This window comes from Pelodiscus sinensis, chromosome 1, assembly GCF_049634645.1.
Source record: "Pelodiscus sinensis isolate JC-2024 chromosome 1, ASM4963464v1, whole genome shotgun sequence".
NCBI classification, from domain to species: Eukaryota; Metazoa; Chordata; order Testudines; family Trionychidae; genus Pelodiscus; species Pelodiscus sinensis.
This window is the reverse complement of record NC_134711.1, coordinates 190,671,985-190,691,499: the sequence shown is the minus strand read 5'-3', so window position 1 is coordinate 190,691,499 and position 19,515 is coordinate 190,671,985. Positions and strand designations below refer to the sequence as shown.

The following is a 19,515-nucleotide window of genomic DNA, read 5'->3' as shown; positions in this document are numbered from 1 at the left end:
AGGGGTATGTCTACACTACAGCGCTAATTTGAACTAACTTAGTTCAAATTAGTTAATTCGAACTAAGCTAATTTGAATTAGTGCATCCAGACTTAAAAACTAGTTTGAATTAGCATTTTGCTAATTCGAACTAGCATGTCCACATTGAGTGGACCCTGAACTGAGGTTAAGGCTGGCCGGAAGCAGTGCCGGCAGGGCATCAGAGTAGGACTTAGAGCATGGAGCTGCTGTCTCAGGCTAGCCGAGGGCTGTGCTTAAAGGGACCCAACTCCCGCCCCGGACAGACAGTTTTCAGGGGTTCCCTGCTTGCAAAGCAGTCCTGGCTTGGAGTGCCCTGAGTGCCCACACTTGGCACATCACAGCACTTGGCCATCAGCCTGGCTGCACTTGCCGCAGGCTGCCATCCAGGAGGGGGTCAGTCGGGAGGCTGCAGGAGAGCTTCCACCCCGAGGAGCCCGCAGAGCCACCCCAGTCTTCCCCATTGGGGGCTCGTACCCCATTCCTCCCTCACCCCCTTCCACTTACCCCTCCCTAGCCCCCCTTCCTGGTGTAGAAAATAAATGACATATGTTTTCAAAAATAGAAACTCTCTTTATTGAACAAAACTCGGGGAGACTGGGAAAAGGAGGTGGGAGAGGGGAAGAGAGAGGGTGGGAGAGGGGAGGGCAACTAAAATGATCAGGGGTTTGGAACAGGTCCCATATGAAGAGAGGCTAAAGAGACTGGGACTTCTCAGCTTAGAAAAGAGGAGACTGAGGGGGGATATGATAGAGGTCTATAAAAGCACGAGTGATGTGGAGAGGGTGCATAAAGAAAAGTTCTTCATTAGTTCCCATAATAGAAGGACTAGAGGACACCAAAGGAAAGGAATGGGTAGCAGGCTTCAAACTAATAACAGAAAGTTCTTCTTCACAAAGCAAATAGTCAACCTGTGGAACTCCTTGCTGCAGGAGGCTGTGAAGGCTACAACTAGAACAGAGTTTAAAGAGAAGTGAGATCAAGTCATGGAGGTTGGGTCCATGGAGTGCTATTAGCCAGGGGGTAGAAATGGTGTCCCTGGCCTCTGTTTGTGGAAGGCTGGAGATGGATGGCACGAGACAAATGGCTTGGTCATTGTTTCGGTCCATCCCCTCCAGGGTCCCTAGTGTTGGCCACTGTCGGCAGACAGGCTATTGGGCTAGATGGACCTTTGGTCTGACCCAGTACGGCCACTCTAAGCTCAGGGCTCAGGGTCGGGGGTCTCACTGGACCACCCTGATTTTCATGCACACCTGCTCCTGGGTGGCCAGGCTGGCAGCTATCCTGACCTAGACGGTCACTTTCCTGTGCCTAGTGCGGAGGTTGTGGATGAGGTCCACTATGTCCGCACTAGACCAGGCGGGCGCCCGCCTCTTGCAGACCTGTGCAGGCTCCCAGGAGCCACCAGCCTGGTCCTGGGAAGAGGCGGAGGGGCTGGGTGGCAGCGGGTGGCTGGCTTGAGCTGTGCCAGGTGCAAGGTCTGCTGGCTGGGTGCTGGCAGGCTTGCACCTGGCACGGGCACTGTAGCCAGCCTGTGCCCCTTTAATGGCTTCGGGGCCGGGAGGGGGGGCAGAAGAGTTTCCCTGGTGGTGCCCAGAGTGGCCACCAGGGCAAGCTGGGAAGGGCTAGCCTCCCACTAGTTCGAATTAAGTGGCTACACAGTCCTTAATTCGAACTAGTTAATTCGAACTAGGCGTTAGTCCTCATGGAATGAGGTTTACCTAGTTCGAATTAAGCGCACCGCTAGTTCGAATTAAGTTCGAACTAGTGGTTTGCATGTGTAGCGCCTATGAAAGTTAATTCGAACTAACGTCTGTTAGTTCGAATTAACTTTGTAGTGTAGACATACCCTAGGTTATTCTGAGGTCTCCAGTGTGCCCTCTCTGAAAAAAATTAAGAGGTCATGGTTTTGTTCTGCTACAGAAAAAAAAAAATCTAAAAGCTTGAAATTTTTCACAAAATGGAATTCTTGTTTTGTAGCCAGCTCTAATTCTGACCCCCCAATCCATTGCTATTAAGCAGCTAAGATTGTTCCATGTGTTATTTAGGGCAGAAACTTGCAGATCCTTACTCAGATGAGTAATCTCTTTGCAAGTTACAGTAGCAGCTGTTGGACTGACATTTATGTACCTGAGGTCATAGTCCAGCCCATGGGCTAATTGTGTCAGTAAGTTATGTCGGGAACAGATTTGAAGGATAAGGACCTTTTTGCTGATGACATAGTTTAGCAGGAGCGTGTCACTCTCTTACATAAGTTTTAAGAATTATCTTGGCTCCCAAACAAAAATAGAACATTTATGTAGATTTAGCCATTATGACACGGTTCTGTCACTTCACAAATAACAAATAGGTACAGGTTGGAACTCCCCGGTCCAGCACCCTCAGGACCTGAGTGGTCCCCAACGAGGGATTTTGCCAGACCAAGGGAGGTCATTTCTTCCCCCAGCCACCAGCCCCCTAGACTGGCTCTGCTTCTGGCCTGGCCTCCCCACATGTGAGCAGCCCTGCTATGTCAGCCCATGGTCCCACTACTGGGGCTCTTAGCTTTGCTGTGGCAGACCACTGCCCTGTCACTGGTGCTCCTGCCCCACCAGATCTGCTGCAGCAGCACTGGCCCCACCAGCTCACAGTCCTGTCACCAGGACTCCCACCAGCCGCCCCTGCAGCAGACTGCTGCTCAGCTGCCGGCGTTCCTGATCCTGCCAGGGCAGCACTGTCTCCGCTGCTGGGGATCCTACCTCTGACAGCCCTGCTGCGGCAGCCCCGCAGGCCCACCGCTGGGGCTTCTGGCCCCACTGCAGCAGACCGCTGCCCCGCCGAGCCTGCTGGCATTCTGCCCGTCCTACCACCAGCTCAGCAGACTCCCACAGCAGGGCTCCCAGCTGCTGACCTCCCTGCAGCCAGCCTGGCTGGGTTCCCAGCCCCTGCAGTGCTCCTGCCTCTGGCCCTCCACTCGGTCTCTCTGGTCCAGCGACATCCATGGTCCTGTGACACCGTGGATGTTACCTGACCAGGGAGTCCCAGTTGAGAGAAGTTCAACCTGCACAAGGAAGATAATGTCCATACATAACCATTCAAAGAAATCTGTGGGTCTCACCTCGAGACTTGTAAATCATCAGTGAGCTCATCAGTCAGCAAGATGTGCATTTAAATAACTTTGCACACAGGTCTCCTTCCAAGGAGCTACATTAACTTGGGCAGATCCAATTTTACCACTTCATGCTGGTATCTCTGGGGAAGAATCAGTGGCTTTCTTCCATAGGAGTGGTTGATACCTAGCTAATTGAAAAGGCAAATAAAAGGTAAAGGAAGTTGGAAGCAAAGATGAACTGTTTGCCCTTTGTCTGGTCAACGGGTAATGAAATGCAAGGTAGCCATTCCTAATGCTGAGGCTCTCTAGAAGGAAGTCGTGAATACATTGATCCCCCGGTGTGTTGGCCTAGATCTCATTCCATTTGATAAGACAAATAGGCTATTGACCTCTTTGCTTTTCAATATACAGTCCCAATTTTGTCCTGAGGTTTACTTTGTTATACTTTTCTGAAGGGCCTGTCTGAGCTAGTGACAGTGGGACTAGGGAAAGCTCAGAGTGCATCTAAGCAATGACAGGCCTCCAGCAGAAAATGCTCGAGAGGAATTTTGATTATTTTCCTCAAGGACTGGAATTCTGGAGGAGTTGATCTTCAACATAATTTAACTGGCATTTAACATATTACAAAGTGCTTGAACTTTAGTTGTTGCAACACTATTGTCTTGAATCTGTGACTCCTAAGACCATTTTAGCTTTAGGATTGAGACCACTCTCTTCATACCGTAGAAATCTGTTACTTGCAATACACCAATATTCCCTGGAATTAATGGAGACTGCCCCTATCATATAACTGGGGTAAATAATCTTCCAAGGTCCTGACCCATGTCACAAAGGCCAGGACACAAAGACTGGCCTATTACCAGTACTCCTGTGCATCACACCTACACTACAACTGGTTGATGCAAGTTATGTCAGAGTAAAGCTGCTGCAGTTAGGATATGCAGGTGCATGTATACTTGTCTCCTTGAGTTGGCGCTGTGTGGTAATCATCAGGAGTGCTTGTTCTGATTCACAGCTACTGGCACAGCAAGTGCAGAATGATAGTTGAATGCGCTTTTGGTAGACTGAGGTGGTGTTTACTCACAAGATTGGAATTCAGTTAGAAAAACTTCCCAACAACTATAAGTGCCTGCTGTGCCATGCATAATTGCTGTAAAGCAAAGTGTGTGGGGAATAGGGTGGCAGAGAGAGCTGCTGCTGGAGTGGAGGGTGAAGCATCTATCTGTTGAATTTAAACAGGCCCCTTCCCCAGTAACCTCCTCCCACAAAGTGCAGGGCCTGGGGTGGCTGCCCCAAACTATCCAATGGATGGGACAGCTCTGGGGGCCAGTTAGAAATTGTGTAGTGTTTGGTGCCATCTATGCATATAACACTGTCAGTGTACCTATTAATTTTGTGCTGCACTATGCATGTTTGTCACTAATCCTGTGAGTTGTGTCACACTGAACAAGTAAGGGGGTGCTTTCAGAGCTGCAAGACAGTTCAGCAGCCTATGTTATGAACTGATAATGATGTTCCAAATAAATGAATTTTATTCAGTAACAAAACCAGAGCAGAGAAAAATATGTGCAATTTAAAAGCAAATACACGCAAAGCTTTAATAAATTAATAGACCAGAACATATCCAGGGGAAAGAACATTCACATCCATTTGTACTACACATACAGCTACCATGACCTTCATAGGTCAGTGGATGGTATGGTTGTCCTTCATGTCCCCTGAGGTGGTAGGGCTATGGTTCCTGGTGCCATGTGGAATGTTGGGGGGGGGGGGGGGGGAGGAGGGAAGAAGGACTGCAGAGAAGTGCTTGAATGGAGTTCACCATAAACTGCAAAGAGAAATGACTCCAGTGCTGCTGAATCTGTAGGCCCACAAGAGTCTGCAGCATCTGTGTTTGCTGCCAGAAAACCCCCGTTATGTCCTGATGCACCTCTCTTTCCTTTTCCTGCTGGGAATCCTGTGCCTTTCTCTGGCCCATGTTTTTCTTCTCAAGGTTGCCTGCAAGGTTCACTTTCCAGGTCCTCTGCTCCCAACCTGATGCAGGATCTCACTTAACATGTCATCCCAAGCCCTCTTCCTTCTCCTCATCTGGCTCAGGCATGCCACAGGTGCAAAGGGGAACCCCTTAAGGCCACAATAGCAACAACTACAGAGAAAAAACAGAGGTACCCTTGTCAGTATAATCACAACAGAAAGCAAAAGTTAAGATTCAGAACTCACTTCCCTTGTTCCCCCAAAGTGTTCAGCAAGCCACACCCATTGACACTTCTGCTTTGGAGTGCTTGTGTATGGCAGCACTCTCAGGACCAGCAGTGCTGAAAAAGGCTTGCTAGGGGTGAGGGAAATGAGCCAGGTCTTGCTCAGCTGCATGAAACTATGAGCATAGGGTAGAGGCCCTGAAGACGGGCACCATTTTCCACAGACGGTGGTTATTTTACCCTAAGGGTAACAAAGGGCACAGCTGCTGCTGGTGACCCAAATTTGGCCAGACTTGTAAGCTGCTAGCTTGTGAACTACAATGGCCTGCTGAAGTTGCCGCAGACTGGTGTGGGAAAGTGTCCTACCATGGAGGAAGAAGGAAGGCTGCCATCCCTAGAAACCTTCAAGAAAGGACTGTGAAGTACCTCCATGAAAGTTCCATTGAGATGTCTCAGAAGGATCCCAGGGACATCCCTGTGTACATAAATTTCTCCTCATGGCTCCCACCTGGCCTAGCCCTACAGGGGAATGAAAAATAGACAACAAAACTACTTTTTGTGTACTGCTACCTCTTCTAGTAGGAGTAAAATAATGCAAAATCAATAACTGTGCCCTGTTAAATTGGGGGTGCCATCACTTTAACTGGAAATAAATTTATATATGAACCCAAAAATCCTACCTTTCCATGGGGTTGCCAGGATTGACTAGATGTGGTGGAGTCTCAACCAGGTCCTTGCATAGCTGGACCCTCCCCAGTTGATTGTCTCCCATCCTCATCTTCTTCACCATTCTGATCAGGGACTGGTGGCTCAGGCTGGCCTGGAAGTATCCATGGTGATGGGTTTGCTCTAAGTATGGCATGCAGCTCTATCATGGCTTGGCACCAGATCCACTGTTGGCCTCCTGAACCTTCTGCTATGCCTGACATAGTTCCTTTGCTTTCACCCCACCTCGCTGCTGGTCCTGCTGTATCCCTTTTAAATTAATGAAGATTGCCTTTCTCCTAGAACTGGAAGGGGCCTTGAAGAAGGACACTGAGTCCAGTCCCCTGCCTTCATAGCAGGACCAAGTACTATCCCTGACAAATTTTTACCCCAAATGGCCTCCTCAAGGGTTGAACTCACAAACCCTGGGTTTAGCAGGCCAATGTTCAACCCCACTGAGCTATCCCTCCCCTCCTCCCCCATGCAATCTGCTCATAGATGTCCCTTTTTCTATAGCTGGTACCTAGCTGTGCTTGAACAGCCTCTTCTCTCCACAGGCCCAGGAGATCGAGTATCTCCAGCCTACTCCAAGCTCAAGCACATCTGGAATGTGTAGTTAGCATGGAAAGCTGGACAGTTGTGCACAACAGTGGACCGCTCCAGGTATGCTCACCAAGCTGGGCAATCAGGAAAAGGCACTTCACAAATTCATGGGTCGTTAAAGGGAAGGGAGGCCTTCTGGTCTCTGTGACTCCTGGGCAGTGGAGATCACACCGAGACCAGAGCAGTCAGTGTCAGGATTGTGGGACAGCTGCTGGAGGACTGTTAGGGTCAACACAGGTAACTTAGTGTCTATGCTTGCACAGCGTTGACCTCTGTACATCAACAATGGCTCAGCGCTTCTTGGGGAGACAGTGTATCGGCATTGTTGTAATGGAGCACTTACATTGGGGGATGGGAAGACAAATTTAAATGCAGACAGATGCACATCTAGGTCAGTGGAAAATGGCTTACACGGATCTAACTTTGTAGTAGATCAAGGCTCCCTCTGGTGAAGATGCAGCTTGTATAGTCTACTTACTAAGGGTCAAACTTTCCAGTCTAATCTTTCATGCTCTTCTTTGCTTAACATACCCATATTTCACTGTTTTCCAGCAATGTCAGAGAGCAGTGAAAAGAGTATTGCTAGCTTCCTTGTGGAAACTGCTGTGACCCTAGAAATGAGCAATTTTTCAAAAAAAGAAAAAAAGGATTTCCCACTCTCAATTATTTTTATCCTCTGCAAAAGGCCAGGAATGTTTAAAATTAAAGGCAACCAATGTACACGAGAAACAGAAATTAAAGAAACATTAATTTCCTTGCATACAGTCCTATTTGCTTCCTTTTTCCAAAACAGATACTGCCTGCCTGCTTCAGCTACTAATCCACTGGGAGTTTCCAGCCATTTCAGCTTAGATCTTTGGGAATCCATACTTCATAAAATGAAGCAAGAAATCACAGATACGATTAAAATGACAAGCCATACATTACACAAAGCCATACATTCCTCTCTCCCTTCACTCTCAGCAGGACAAAAACTCAGGGCTATGGGAAAGTGTAAATAGGTAAAAATTCAAAGTGAACTTTATGGAAAATAAAGCCAAACCTCCTGAAGCCATTGGGTCAGATTCTTAAGCAGTGTAAATCAGTGTAGCTTGACTGCAGAATCATGCTTAGGAACACCAAATGAGGATCAGTCCATTTTTTTGTAGATGAGGCAAGCAAACAATGATAGACACACAGAGCAGAGTTAGACCAGTGATGAACACATGAAAATGCCATGCTACATGTGCATAGGTGTATTTCCAACTTGAATACCCTCTGGTTTTAAACTGGGAGTTAAAATATTTTGCAGTTCTTGATGGCTTAGCTTCAACCACAGCAGATCAATATTTTTTTCCATTGTAGCTAGAGAGTGAACAAGTAACACATTTTCCAGATTTTTTTAATCAAAGCTCACTGGCTCAGTCAAAGGTGTTTCAGTAAATATGGCTAAAATAAAAGTGTGTTACCTGATATCTGTCCACTGGCCACAGGTCTCACTTTATACGGAGTACTGCAAAATATCAAAAGGGGCTTGTTATAATGACACTGAAAAAGCTTTGTGGTTCCTGGTGTACATGACTTGAGGAGCGGGAGGATGTATATCAATGCATTGTGAGCCCATTTTAAATTTGTGGGTTGAAAATTTACCCATGGAAATAAAGAACATGTACTTTCTATGAATTTACCACCTTCCGATTTGCCACTGCATGGTAGTAAAGGACTTTGTCAAGTTACTTTAGTGCCACCAGAACACACCATTGTCACATAGCAAGTACAGCAGAAATCTCTCCCCTTTCAGGAGAGTCAGGGTGGCTTGGAAACAGAGGAATCAAGGAAATTCTCCATGGGAAGAAGTTAGTTCCATATGGCAGGAATAGTCATTTTTGTTCTGTTTGTATAGTGCCTAGCACAGTGGGGTCCTGGTTTATCATTGGGGGGTTTAGAGAGAGAGAGAGAGAGAGAGAGAAAGAGAGAGAGAGAAAAAAGCAAGTCAGAGCAAGCTGTGAAAAGCCAGGGAACAGAAACTAAATTGGGTTTAGAGCAGTGGTTCTCAAAGTGTGGTCCATAGACCACTGATCATCCTGCAGGTAGGCCATGGGCTTGTGACTCACCTCTCCCCTGCAGTGGGGAGCCTGCACAGGTGTTCCAGCTTTGCCCCTCCCTACCCAAGATGGAGTGCCAGCTTCCCAAAGCAGGGGGAGGTTTGGATTTGGCTTGCAGGGGGAGGAAGTGGCTCCACATGCTGTCACGTCGCTCCCCACGGCTCAGCTGGGGGAACAGAAGCTTTCCCTGCTGCTTCTGTTGGCTGGAATCATGGCCAGTGGGAGGCACTGCCTGGGAGCGGTGGGAGGCACAGAGCTAGGTAAGCACCCTCCATTCCCTTCTCATGCCAAGACCCCACATCCCAATCCTACTCCTGCCCCCATCCTTCCTCCCTCTCATATCCCCCATCCCCAGTCTGCTCCTGCACCCATTTTGTCATCATGGGTGGTTGGCTGGTAGTCCGCAGAAAGGTTTGTGTTGAGTGGGGTGGGCTGTAACCCAAAACGTTTGAGAACCCTTGGTTTAGAGCAGTGTAGGGTTTGGAGCAGCGTGTATATGAATCCATGCCCCATAAATGCTGGGATCTCCTGTTTACAAATAATGGCATATCAAAGTGGTAACAGAGAAATAAAGAAGTCTGTGAATTACAGCAGCTGGGAGCCTTTGGAGTAAACACAGTGGGTTGAAAACAGATGTTCTACATGAAATACATATGTTCAGTAGTTTTTTCTCAGATATCTCTGCTTACTTTAATAACAGATAAAATTACAAATCAAAGAGATTTTAGTGTTATAAACTTGTGCCCAACTTCTGCTGACACTTAGCCCAGGAAAGGTGTTTGTGATTAAGCAAACCCTTTTCCCTGGGCTCGTCTCTATCTTATAGGATCAGGCCCTCCTGAGGCTTACCGTTCTGAGTTTGCTGGCATTGTTGGATCGATGGATACCATGCAATTATCAGCTGTCAAAAGAGAGATAGTTGAGTTCCTGAAAGACATGAATCAAAGAGGTTTAATTTAACGTAGAAAATGATGGTGCTGATTCTGCGCTGCTCACACCTTGGTATAACTGACGAAGCAGGATTAAAACACTCCCATTCTGACTAGGTACCATATTGCATCACTCCGCACTGATATAGATGACTGCACAGGGGCAAAGCAGTGAAGAATTAGGCCTCTAATGGCTATGCTCTGTATAGCTCAACCTCAAGAGAGATTTGCGATTACAATGCAACTTGTCTTGTCTGTTCCCAAAGGAAACTTTTTGCTCCCTATAAATTGAATTTGCTGTTCTGTTGAATAATCAGATACTGACTTCCACTGAAGAGCTATTATGATTTATTGACTTGGCAGAGTATATATTATATATGTAGAACAAGCTAAAAAATAATATTAAACACTTATCTTGAGAAAATACATACAAAATCCAACCCCCTCCAAGCAAAAAGCAGTGTTACTATTCATTTCTTTTACGAAAGGAAATTCTGAAATTGTTAAACGAGTTCCTTCACGAAAACAAACAAAAAACCAAAAAAACTAAAGCAAAAACATCAACAGCAACAGCAAGTATTGAAAGGAGGGCAATATCTGAATATTAGTTTTGGCATCATAGACTTAGTATGCTCACCAGAAGCTTGTCTGAAATTAGTGAAACCTCAGCTTCCCATTGTGGGGCCTTATTTAAAACAAACCATAACCCAATCTGTTTAACTAAACCTACCTAATATTGTTCATTAATGGCGTATATTGTTAAACAAGGTTTTCTGGGTGACAGTGGAAGTGTTTGACATCACAGGCAAATGCTAATTATTGATCCCTCCAATATCAAAGGAGTTGTAATAGCAAAGGTGAACACCAAAGCTTATTGGATTCCATCCCAGAGTTTTATGTTAATAATAGTCAGTAGGATTCCTCAGATACACACAGAGTTAGCCACACTCAATAGCTCTTTGTTGTTGTTTTTCGGTACCTTGAGTGTGTGCATCTAAGGAACATCAGACTCCTCTCTGCATACTCTTTTTAGAAGGTTCTGTGATAATCCAGGGAGCAGTGGGAACTGGCCTCTAGTCAGTGCATAGACAAAGGTCTTCTGGCCGATTCTCCACCTAGATTCTTGGGTGAAACCTCCAGGCCAATTCATTTTGTAGAGATTAGAAACGTCAAATTCTATCGCAATGGAAGAATTAACAAGAAACTCCAGGCATGAAAACTCATGGAATTTTTAGAACCCACTTTCCCTTCCTCAAAAATAACCCAATTAAAGGAGGAAGTGGCCTGGAACATGGGACTCAGTGACATTTTAATTTGTTCCACTTGTGCAAAATTCCAGTGAGTGCTCTGTGTTTGGATGGAACCTTGAACAATATTGGTATAGTTCTATTTGACAGTGCTCCAGATTGGTAGTCTGGAGTGGACAATTTTTCAAAATTCTATTCTATTCTATTCTATTCTATTCTATTCTATTCTCCTAACCAATATTGTGATATCTGAGCATTAATCTCTCTTCTATTTATGCATTATGCATGAATACTGTTACCCCAGTTTCTGCTTCCGACGTACTGTAACTTGAGAAATGCAACATTCAAATCTGGATTCAGCTCTAGATTTTGAAATATTTTCTTTGCTTTCTAAAACGCAGGGATTGTTAGGTGCGAGTTCTATTTTGGGCTCATCGCTGAATTGCTCTGAAGAGGGAAGGAACCAAGGTTAAAAGGTATGTTAGCCTTTGTCAAATGTATCAAGTGATACCTACCGTGGTAACCCAGTTGCAATGCAGAAAAGGTCCATGATATCTCTGGAATTGCAGTATTTACTGAAGACCACCTTCCAAGCAAAACAGCAGCAGTGAAGAAAAACAAGAGAGGTACAGTTTAATCCCAAGGGACATTAACCTCATGTACTGGCTTTTCGTAAATGATCATTCTTGCTTTTGAAATATCTGAATTGCCCTGGGCACTGGAATTTTTTCCTCCTTTTCTTCTCTTCCTCCTTTTCTAATTCATTTATTTTCAGAGAGAAAGCAGAAAAGGAAAGGGGATTTTCAAATGCTAACCCAACTATCTACAAATATATGAAATGACAGCAAAACACACTTTATCTTACACTTAACCTCTATAATGATCACGATCACAAATTGTACAAAGAAACAACGGAGAGTCCTAAAAGATGTGTCTTTGTAATGGATCAGACCGTCACGGCCAATGCCAGTAAGCACTAGTTAATTCAAGTCAATAGTGCTGCACTGATTTATATCAGCTGAGAATGTGGGCCTGTAATTTAGACAGAATGTAATGTTTTCTACATTGTAATGTATGGCACCACTGCAGGACTGTTAAGATCGTAGTTGAATCTGCTTGAGACAAATTCTAATTATTGCCACTGCTGCTGACCCTCAAAGAATGCCCTTATCCTTTTACACACACAAAAAAAATTAAGGTTGCAAAGACAAGCCTAAAAGATGTCAGTTTAAAAATCTCCAAAAGTCAGGACATGTTGGAGTTAGGTTTTCCATGCAATCCTTTTGTGCATTTGCATTATGACACAGTGTTTAATAACATGATCACATACTATTTTTCCCACTGGACCCTGCCTTATTCAGAGCACAGGATAGATTTGGTCTGGAGATGCACTGTGACTGAGCAGCGAAGAAGGCTTTTGTCTGTTGGATTTTGCTTCATTTGTTGCAGAAGTTGGAAGGTATGGGAAGGGGATTTCAAGAAGAGAAAGGAAACACTCATGGTCTTTTAAGCAATCCCTGCCTCATTCCTTCCATCACCCAGGCCTCTTCCATTTGAGTTCACAAAGTAAGGGTATGTCTACACTACCCCGCTAGTTCGAACTAGCGGGGTAATGTATGCATACCGAACTTGCTAATGAAGCCCGGGATTTGAATTTCCCGGGCTTCATTAGCATAAAGCCGGCTCCGCCATTTTTAAAAGCCGGCTAGTGCGAACCCCGTGCCGCGCGGCTACACGCGGCATGGGCTAGATAGTTCGAACTACGTAGTTATTCTGAACTATCTGTATGCCTCGTGGAACGAGGTGTACAGATAGATCGGAATGGCTACGTAGTTTGAACTATCTAGCCCGTGCCGCGTGTAGCCGCGCGGCACGGAGTTCGCACCAGCCGGCTTTTAAAAATGGCGGAGCCGGCTTTATGCTAATGAAGCCCGAGAAATTCAAATCCCGGGCTTCATTAGCAAGTTCGGTATGCATACATTACCCCGCTAGTTCGAACTAGCGGGGTAGTGTAGACATACCCTAACTGACAACAGTAGTAGATTGCGTTCCATCTACCGTAATTATTTCCCACGCCTGTGCAGAATGAATTTTGTTGGGTGCACCATATTGGTGCACCCAACAAAATTAATGTGCCAGGGGTGAAGCCAAGGGGTTTGGAATGTGGGAGGGTACTCAAGGCTGGGACAGACTGTTGGGGTGGGTGGGTTGGGGGCTCCACCTAGGAGAGCAGGCTCTGGGATGGGGCCAGGAATCTGGGGTTTGGGATGCAGGCTGTCCCAGGGCTATGGCAGGGATAGAAGACTTCCCCCAGCTCTCCCTTCCCCTATCAGCACCTGGATAGGAGGGAGAAGTGTCTCTCCTCACTGTGGCAAAGCTGAGCAGAAACTTAGGTTGTCATCTGTTATGTTGACCAGCATAGATGGGTGACTGGAAACCTTTCCAGTAGGTTTCACACATATTTGCTGACAGCAGAGGAATGATGAGACTCAAGGATTTTGCTTTCCATTCCAGGCTCTAATGGGAAGTGTGCTCTCCTGGGTTTGGGTGCTTCTGTTTATTTCCCCCAAGCACGGCCCCTGCGTCAGCCTGTTCCAGTCCTGTTGTTTCCTCACTCCTGCCTCCTTGTTCCCATCTCATTCTCTTCATTTTGCAGCTCCCAGTCTCCATGCCTCAAGGCCTCTCTCATCCTAGTTCCAACCTCCCTGCTCAGCCAACCCAGTTTTCCCCTCCTGGCTTCTCATACAGGCTGCCTCCCTCCTCCCTCCTGGCCTCCAGCTGCCCCCTCCAACCACATTCCCAGTCTCCTTCCCTCGTCATATCCAACCTCACTGTTCTCTCCTGCCTGCCAGCTCTCTGAACCACTTTGTCCAGTCTGTCTGACTTTTGCCCTGCATCCAGCTCCTTATCAGATCTCTCACTCTTACCCTGTCACTTCCTTCACCTTGCCCCCCACTCAGTCCCAGTCTCCTCCCATTCCCTTTGTCCTCCCTTCCCTTGCTCCCAGTTCCAGTCTTCACCTTGGTTCCCTGCTGTCCCAACTCCTGTTCTGATCCATGTCTCCCTCCCCATTGCCTTTCCTAGCTCACAATGCCAGTCACTTTATTTAGCCAGTCCCACTTGTAAGAGAAAGAAAGTGTGAGCCTGAAGCAAGGGCCTGGTACTTAAACCAAAGTAAGCAAGAGTTATACTATGAGTAACAGAGAGGCCGTGCTAAAAGCAAATGTTTGCTTGCAAGTTAGTGTTTTTTTGGGCTAGCACTGCTAGAAGCACATAAAATATGTAATTACATTTTATTAGAACAGTGCAAAAACATTTTAATTTAGTACATAATAAAATAATTTAAAACAACAACAGGTAGTAAATGTTTTGGAGAAAAGTACAAGAGGAGGTACCAAATGTGTCATTAATGCATAAAATAATATGTAAGGTGCATATTATAGATTGTTTATTTTGGTTTATAAATGTTGGACTACCTTAATATTACTTTTTGGCCAGCCTAGGGAGCAATAGTAAAATTCATACTATTAATTAAGCCACATCCATTATCACTGGTACAAATGTGTAAGCAGGGGCTGAACTGCTGCTTGCTATCAGCTAGCTAAAAAGAGGGGTGGGTGTGCCCACTACAAGGCTGCGTCTAGACTGGCATGATTTTCCGCAAATGCTTTTAATGGAAAAGTTTTTCCGTTAAAAGCATTTGCAGAAAAGAGCGTCTAGATTGGCACGGACGCTTTTGCGCAAAAGCACTTTTACGGAAAAGCGTCCATGCCAATCTAGACGCGGTTTTTGTGCAAGAAAGCCCCGATCGCCATTTTCGCCATCGGGGCTTTTTTACGCAAAACACTTTTTAGCTGTCTACACTGGCCCTCTTGTGCAAATACATTTGCGCAAGAGAGCTTTTTCCCGAATGGGAGCAGCATAGTATTTGCGCAAGAACACTGACAATCTTACATTAGATCGTCAGTGTTCTTGCGCAAATTCAAGCAACCAGTGTAGACAGCTGGTAAGTGGAATGAGGAGTAATGCTAGTTCGAACTAGGAAGCCTAGTCCGAACTACCTAGTTCGTGCCGCGTGTAGCCGCGCGGCACGGGGTTCGAACCAGCTGGGATTTAAAAATGGCAGCACCCGGCTTATGCAAATGAAGCCCGGGAAATTCAAATCCTGGGCTTCATTTGCAAGTGCGGTATGCCTACATTACCCCGCTAGTTCGAACTAGCGGGGTAGTGTAGACATACCCTGGTTTGGCTGAGAGCCAGACCCATTGCAGCCAGTGGAGTGGTGGTGACGACCAGCAGAGTGGCTGGTGGGAATCACTGGCTGGTGACGTAACGTGGTGTGGAGCGGCGACCAGTGGTGTGGAGAGGTGGCAGGCAAGAAGCGGTGACCAGCGGCATGGTGCGGAGCAGCAGTGGCAGCAGGCAAGGAGCGGTGGTAGGTGACCAGCGGAGCGTCCGGTGGCGTGAGATGAGACAGTTGGTGGAGCGTGGCGGAGTGTCGTAAGGTGCCCCCATCTATCCCCCAACCCCATTTCTATCCAGGTTGGGAGGTGAAACCCTGCGGGTGAACTTTGGGACTCTGGGTGGCACGGACCAAGGACAGAGATTTTTGGGGTGTTGGACTCTTTGGACTTCAGGTGATTCGTGGCTGGGGGGGGAGGGGCTTAGTTCACGTTTGGGTTATGAACTCTGTTTGTGGTGTTTTCCCCAAGTTAATGCCGTATGACTTCTCTCTCTGTCTCATTAAATGTTTCTTTCCTACGCTCAGACTCAGTGCTTGCGAGTGGGGAAACATTGCCTCTCAGAGGCACCCAGGGGTGTGTGAATTTCCCAGATTACTGGGTGGGGGCTTGAGCCGGTTCTGTGTGAGATGGACCCCAAGATATCGAACCCAGCCCTGGTTACTGCCAGGCCTATCTGGCAGAAGGGTTACAAATGCATAGGGGCTCAAAGGCCATTTGGCTCCCAACAACCGCGAATGTACTTCGTTCAACAACAAACCTGACTCGGGTGCCTTCATATCTTATCTAAGTCTATGGTCTTTGGGAGCTTTCAAAGTCTATCATGCTAGCTACCTGCGCAGAGCAGACATGACATACTAAAAAAACATATAAAAGGGCACGTGGCTGAGTGTTTATCATCACTAACAGACAGAAGACCTGTCAGAACACTACACGGGTGAATCCAAAATTTACTACTTCATTGTCCTGACCTACTACACCAGTCTCCTTGGCTACGTCTAGACTGGCATGATTTTCTGCAAATGCTTTTAACGGAAAAGTTTTCCGTTAAAAGTATTTGCAGAAAAGAGCGTCTAGATTGGCACGGAAGCTTTTCTGCAAAAGCACTTTTGTGCAAAAGCATCTGTGACCAATCTAGATGCACTTTTGCGCAAAAAAGCCCTGATCGCCATTTTCGCGATCGGGGCTTTTTTGCTCAAAACACATCTGAGCTGTCTACACTGGCCCTTTTGTGCAAAAGTTTTTTTCACAAAAGGACTTTTGCCCGAACGGGAGCAGCATAGTATTTCCGCAAGAAGCACTGATTTCTTACATGAGATCATCAGTGTTCTTGCGGAAATTCAAGCAGCCAATGTAGACAGCTGGCAAGTTTTTCCGCAAAAGCAGCTGCTTTTGCAGAAAAACTTGCCAGTCTAGACACAGCCCCGGTGTGTAAGTCTTCCCTTTCCCTCCTGTTCCCCATCAGTCTGCAGCCCCATTCAGGCTCCTTGTTCTAACCTATTCTCCCTCAGGTCTGGCTCTTGTCCTTGGAGCACCCTCCTCCTCACTGCTTGGACCCAGAAGAGGGCCACTAAGTGCCCAGTATAGTCAGGCTGTCTACTTTCAGTGCCAGTGCCTGGGCTCTGACTCAATTTGGCCTGCAGCATCCCAGAGCTGTAATTGCCTGGAAAGGCCTGCTCAGACCAGGCTGTAAAGCATCCAGTACCCATGAAACCGTCAGGGGATTTACCCTCTAAAATCCAAGAAGTCTCTACTGAGCATGTGAAAACTGCAATTTTTTCAAGGCTTAAACCTTAGCCAAATTTGGGCAGATTTTCACAGGGATGGGAAAAGATACACCCCTGGCACAAAGACCAAATTTCATGTCCTGCTCCAAAGCATGCTCCCTCCTTCCACTAGATCATTTTGAAGAAAAAGTCTCAGAAGTTGTTTACCATGGGGAAAGCTTGTTTCCCTAGTCTTACTCTCAGATATGGCTGAACTGTTTTGATTGAACTAAATTCAGCCTGAAGCAGACAGCCAACACAGACCGTTTCAACTCATAGGCTGTGTCTAGACTACATGCCTCTGTCGTCAGAGGCATGTAGATTAGACACATAGGCAAAGGCAAATGAAGCCGCGGTTTAAATGATCGCGGCTTCATTTACATTTACATGGCTGCCGCGCTGAGCCGACAAACAGCTGATCAGCTGTTTGTCCGCTCAGCGCGCTAGTCTGGACGCTCCCCTGCCGACATCAAAGCCCTTTGTCGGCAGCCCCATTATTCCTCGTGGGATGAGGTTTACCGGGGCTGCCGACAAAGGGCTTTGATGTCGGCAGGGGAGCGTTCAGACTAGCGCGCTGAGAGGACAAACAGCTGATCAGCTGTTTGTCGGCTCAGTGCCGCAGCCATGTAAATTTAAATGAAGTTGCGATCATTTAAATCGCGGCTTCATTTGCCTTTGCCAAAACAACAAATCTACATGGCTCCATCGACGGAGCCATGTAGTTTAGACATACCCATATAGACATAGTTTGGCAAAATTATACGCTACTGAAAACAGGATGTTACAATGCGAGGTGTCAAGCAACCTTACTAACAAGCAGTGCTCCCAGCCCCACCTGTAATAGCAGGGTTCAGTCGTGTAATGATACTTGCAGCATTCAAAAACAATAAATTAAGCCACAATAGAGACTGGTTTCAAAATCATGAGATAAACATATATATACAGATATTGAGTCATTTGTCTTCTGGTTTTTGAGCTTTTAGGCATCACATTGGCAAGTTTTTCTACACAACCCTGGGGACAAAAACTTTATATATTCCTTCCAGACAATGAAAGTAGAGATTTTCACATAATAAAAAGATTCTGGGAGTCAGGGATTTAAGAAAGCACACCAAAAGCCATAACGGGATTGTAAGAGTTGGCCACACTGTCAGGATTCGTGAGACTATGCAAGATGAGGTATTAGATGAGGTATTAAACAAATGCTTCATATCCCAGTCTCTGGGAGAAATTAAAAAAAAACATTGCTGTAGTCACGGTATGAAACTTTTGTTGTTGTTGTTTTTAATGAGCAGAGGATAAATGATACTGCATTTCCCCAATCATTCAGGTATCTAGATTAAATTTTACAGGACTGAACAATTTTACAGGACTAGACCATTAAAAACCTGAGGCAGATAATTACCAGTTATTACACGTTATTTGGAAAGTAACTAGCATCAAGACACAATTTATTGTATTTGGCTATTTTGGTAATCACCACAGTGCTGGACCTCAATTTTTACATATCAGATTTAGATATGACGGAAATCCTGTTCTTAGCAAAACCCAGCAGCTTTCTGAAGTGCTAGCTACTAAAACTGCCTGACACAATATTGTGATCCCATTATTGTACAAAGAACTGACAAATGCAGTAATTTAGGAGAGGATGGTAATTGCAGCTGAACTTAGAATGAACTTTTATGACAAGCCGGGAGTGCTATTTCAGATGACTGGGGTTCTCATTCTGGAAATCAATTATTAGTGACCAGAGAGGATAAGAGTGGGATAAGATAAAAAATATTCAGGAAGCACTAAAGGTCAGAAAGCTAGCCTGTTGCATGAAGGAAAACACAGAGCTTTAAGGAAGCCAGAATGAATTTTTCAAAGTTTTGGAAAATCATGAAAGAATGCAAAGTTAGGAAATAAAAATATTACTTAGTAATAATATTACTGTTGTCCATATTTAAGTGGATATGGGCTAGATTCCAAATTTTCTTGGTTTTTAAAAAAGTTTGATAGAAACTGTGATTCATAAATCACTTGCTGTATTTTGATAAGGCACTCAAGTTTTGAATGATTGTCTTTAGGGTTTTTTAACCAATTATTTTATGCCATAAAAGGTCTTTTCATGTCAGCTGTTGAGCTCTTCTGATTGGCTTTCTTCTGCTTTCAACCCTGGCAGTCAGACAACAAGCAACCATTTCCTAGTTAATATATAATTGGTTCTATGATTGCCTGCATGTTCTTAGGCTTTGTCTACACTTTAAAAGTTTAAAAAGTGCGGCCGTGGCAGTGCTTTGAGCTGAAAATGTGGCCACAACGTGAGTGCTGGGAGAGAACACCTTCTCCAGGAGAGTAACTAATTTCCAGTGCTGTAGCTTGGTTTACACTGGTTCTTTACAGCACTGTAACTTGCTGTGCTTGGGGGTAGGGATGTAAATAGTTAACCAGTAAGCTTCATTGTGCAGGATCACTGGAGTAGCCCCTGTCTGTGGTGGGCCTGGCCTGACCCCACCTGACCGAAGGTTACATTCTGGCTCCCTGCAGCATGTTCAGCCATGTAACGACTAGGATTTTTAGACTTTACAAAGTTACATTTTTTAATGAATGTTTTCATCCCTAGCTTGTGGTTGAGCCAGAAAGTTACAATG

The 19,515-nt window shown here is 45.7% G+C and overlaps 1 protein-coding gene and 1 long non-coding RNA gene across 5 annotated transcripts in view; both read right to left on the bottom strand.

Moving 5' to 3' along the window:
* The window catches only part of PDE9A (phosphodiesterase 9A), a 96,850-nt gene that overhangs the window by 65,719 nt on the left and 11,616 nt on the right, over positions 1-19,515 (bottom strand). For all 4 annotated transcript variants that reach the window (XM_075912259.1, XM_075912262.1, XM_006137869.4 and 1 more), the window contains 3 exons: positions 11,391-11,461; positions 9,549-9,626; positions 8,064-8,107 (listed from right to left, as the gene is read on the bottom strand). In XM_075912259.1, coding sequence (XP_075768374.1) covers positions 8,064-8,107; positions 9,549-9,626; positions 11,391-11,461 — 193 coding nt within the window. The remainder of the gene's footprint in view (positions 1-8,063; positions 8,108-9,548; positions 9,627-11,390; positions 11,462-19,515) is intronic.
* On the bottom strand, positions 1,007-8,057 carry LOC142821374 (uncharacterized). The gene is made up of 3 exons (XR_012898155.1): positions 5,988-8,057; positions 5,734-5,826; positions 1,007-5,255 (listed from the first exon to the last, which is right to left on the bottom strand). It is a non-coding gene; the product is annotated as an uncharacterized LOC142821374 (long non-coding RNA).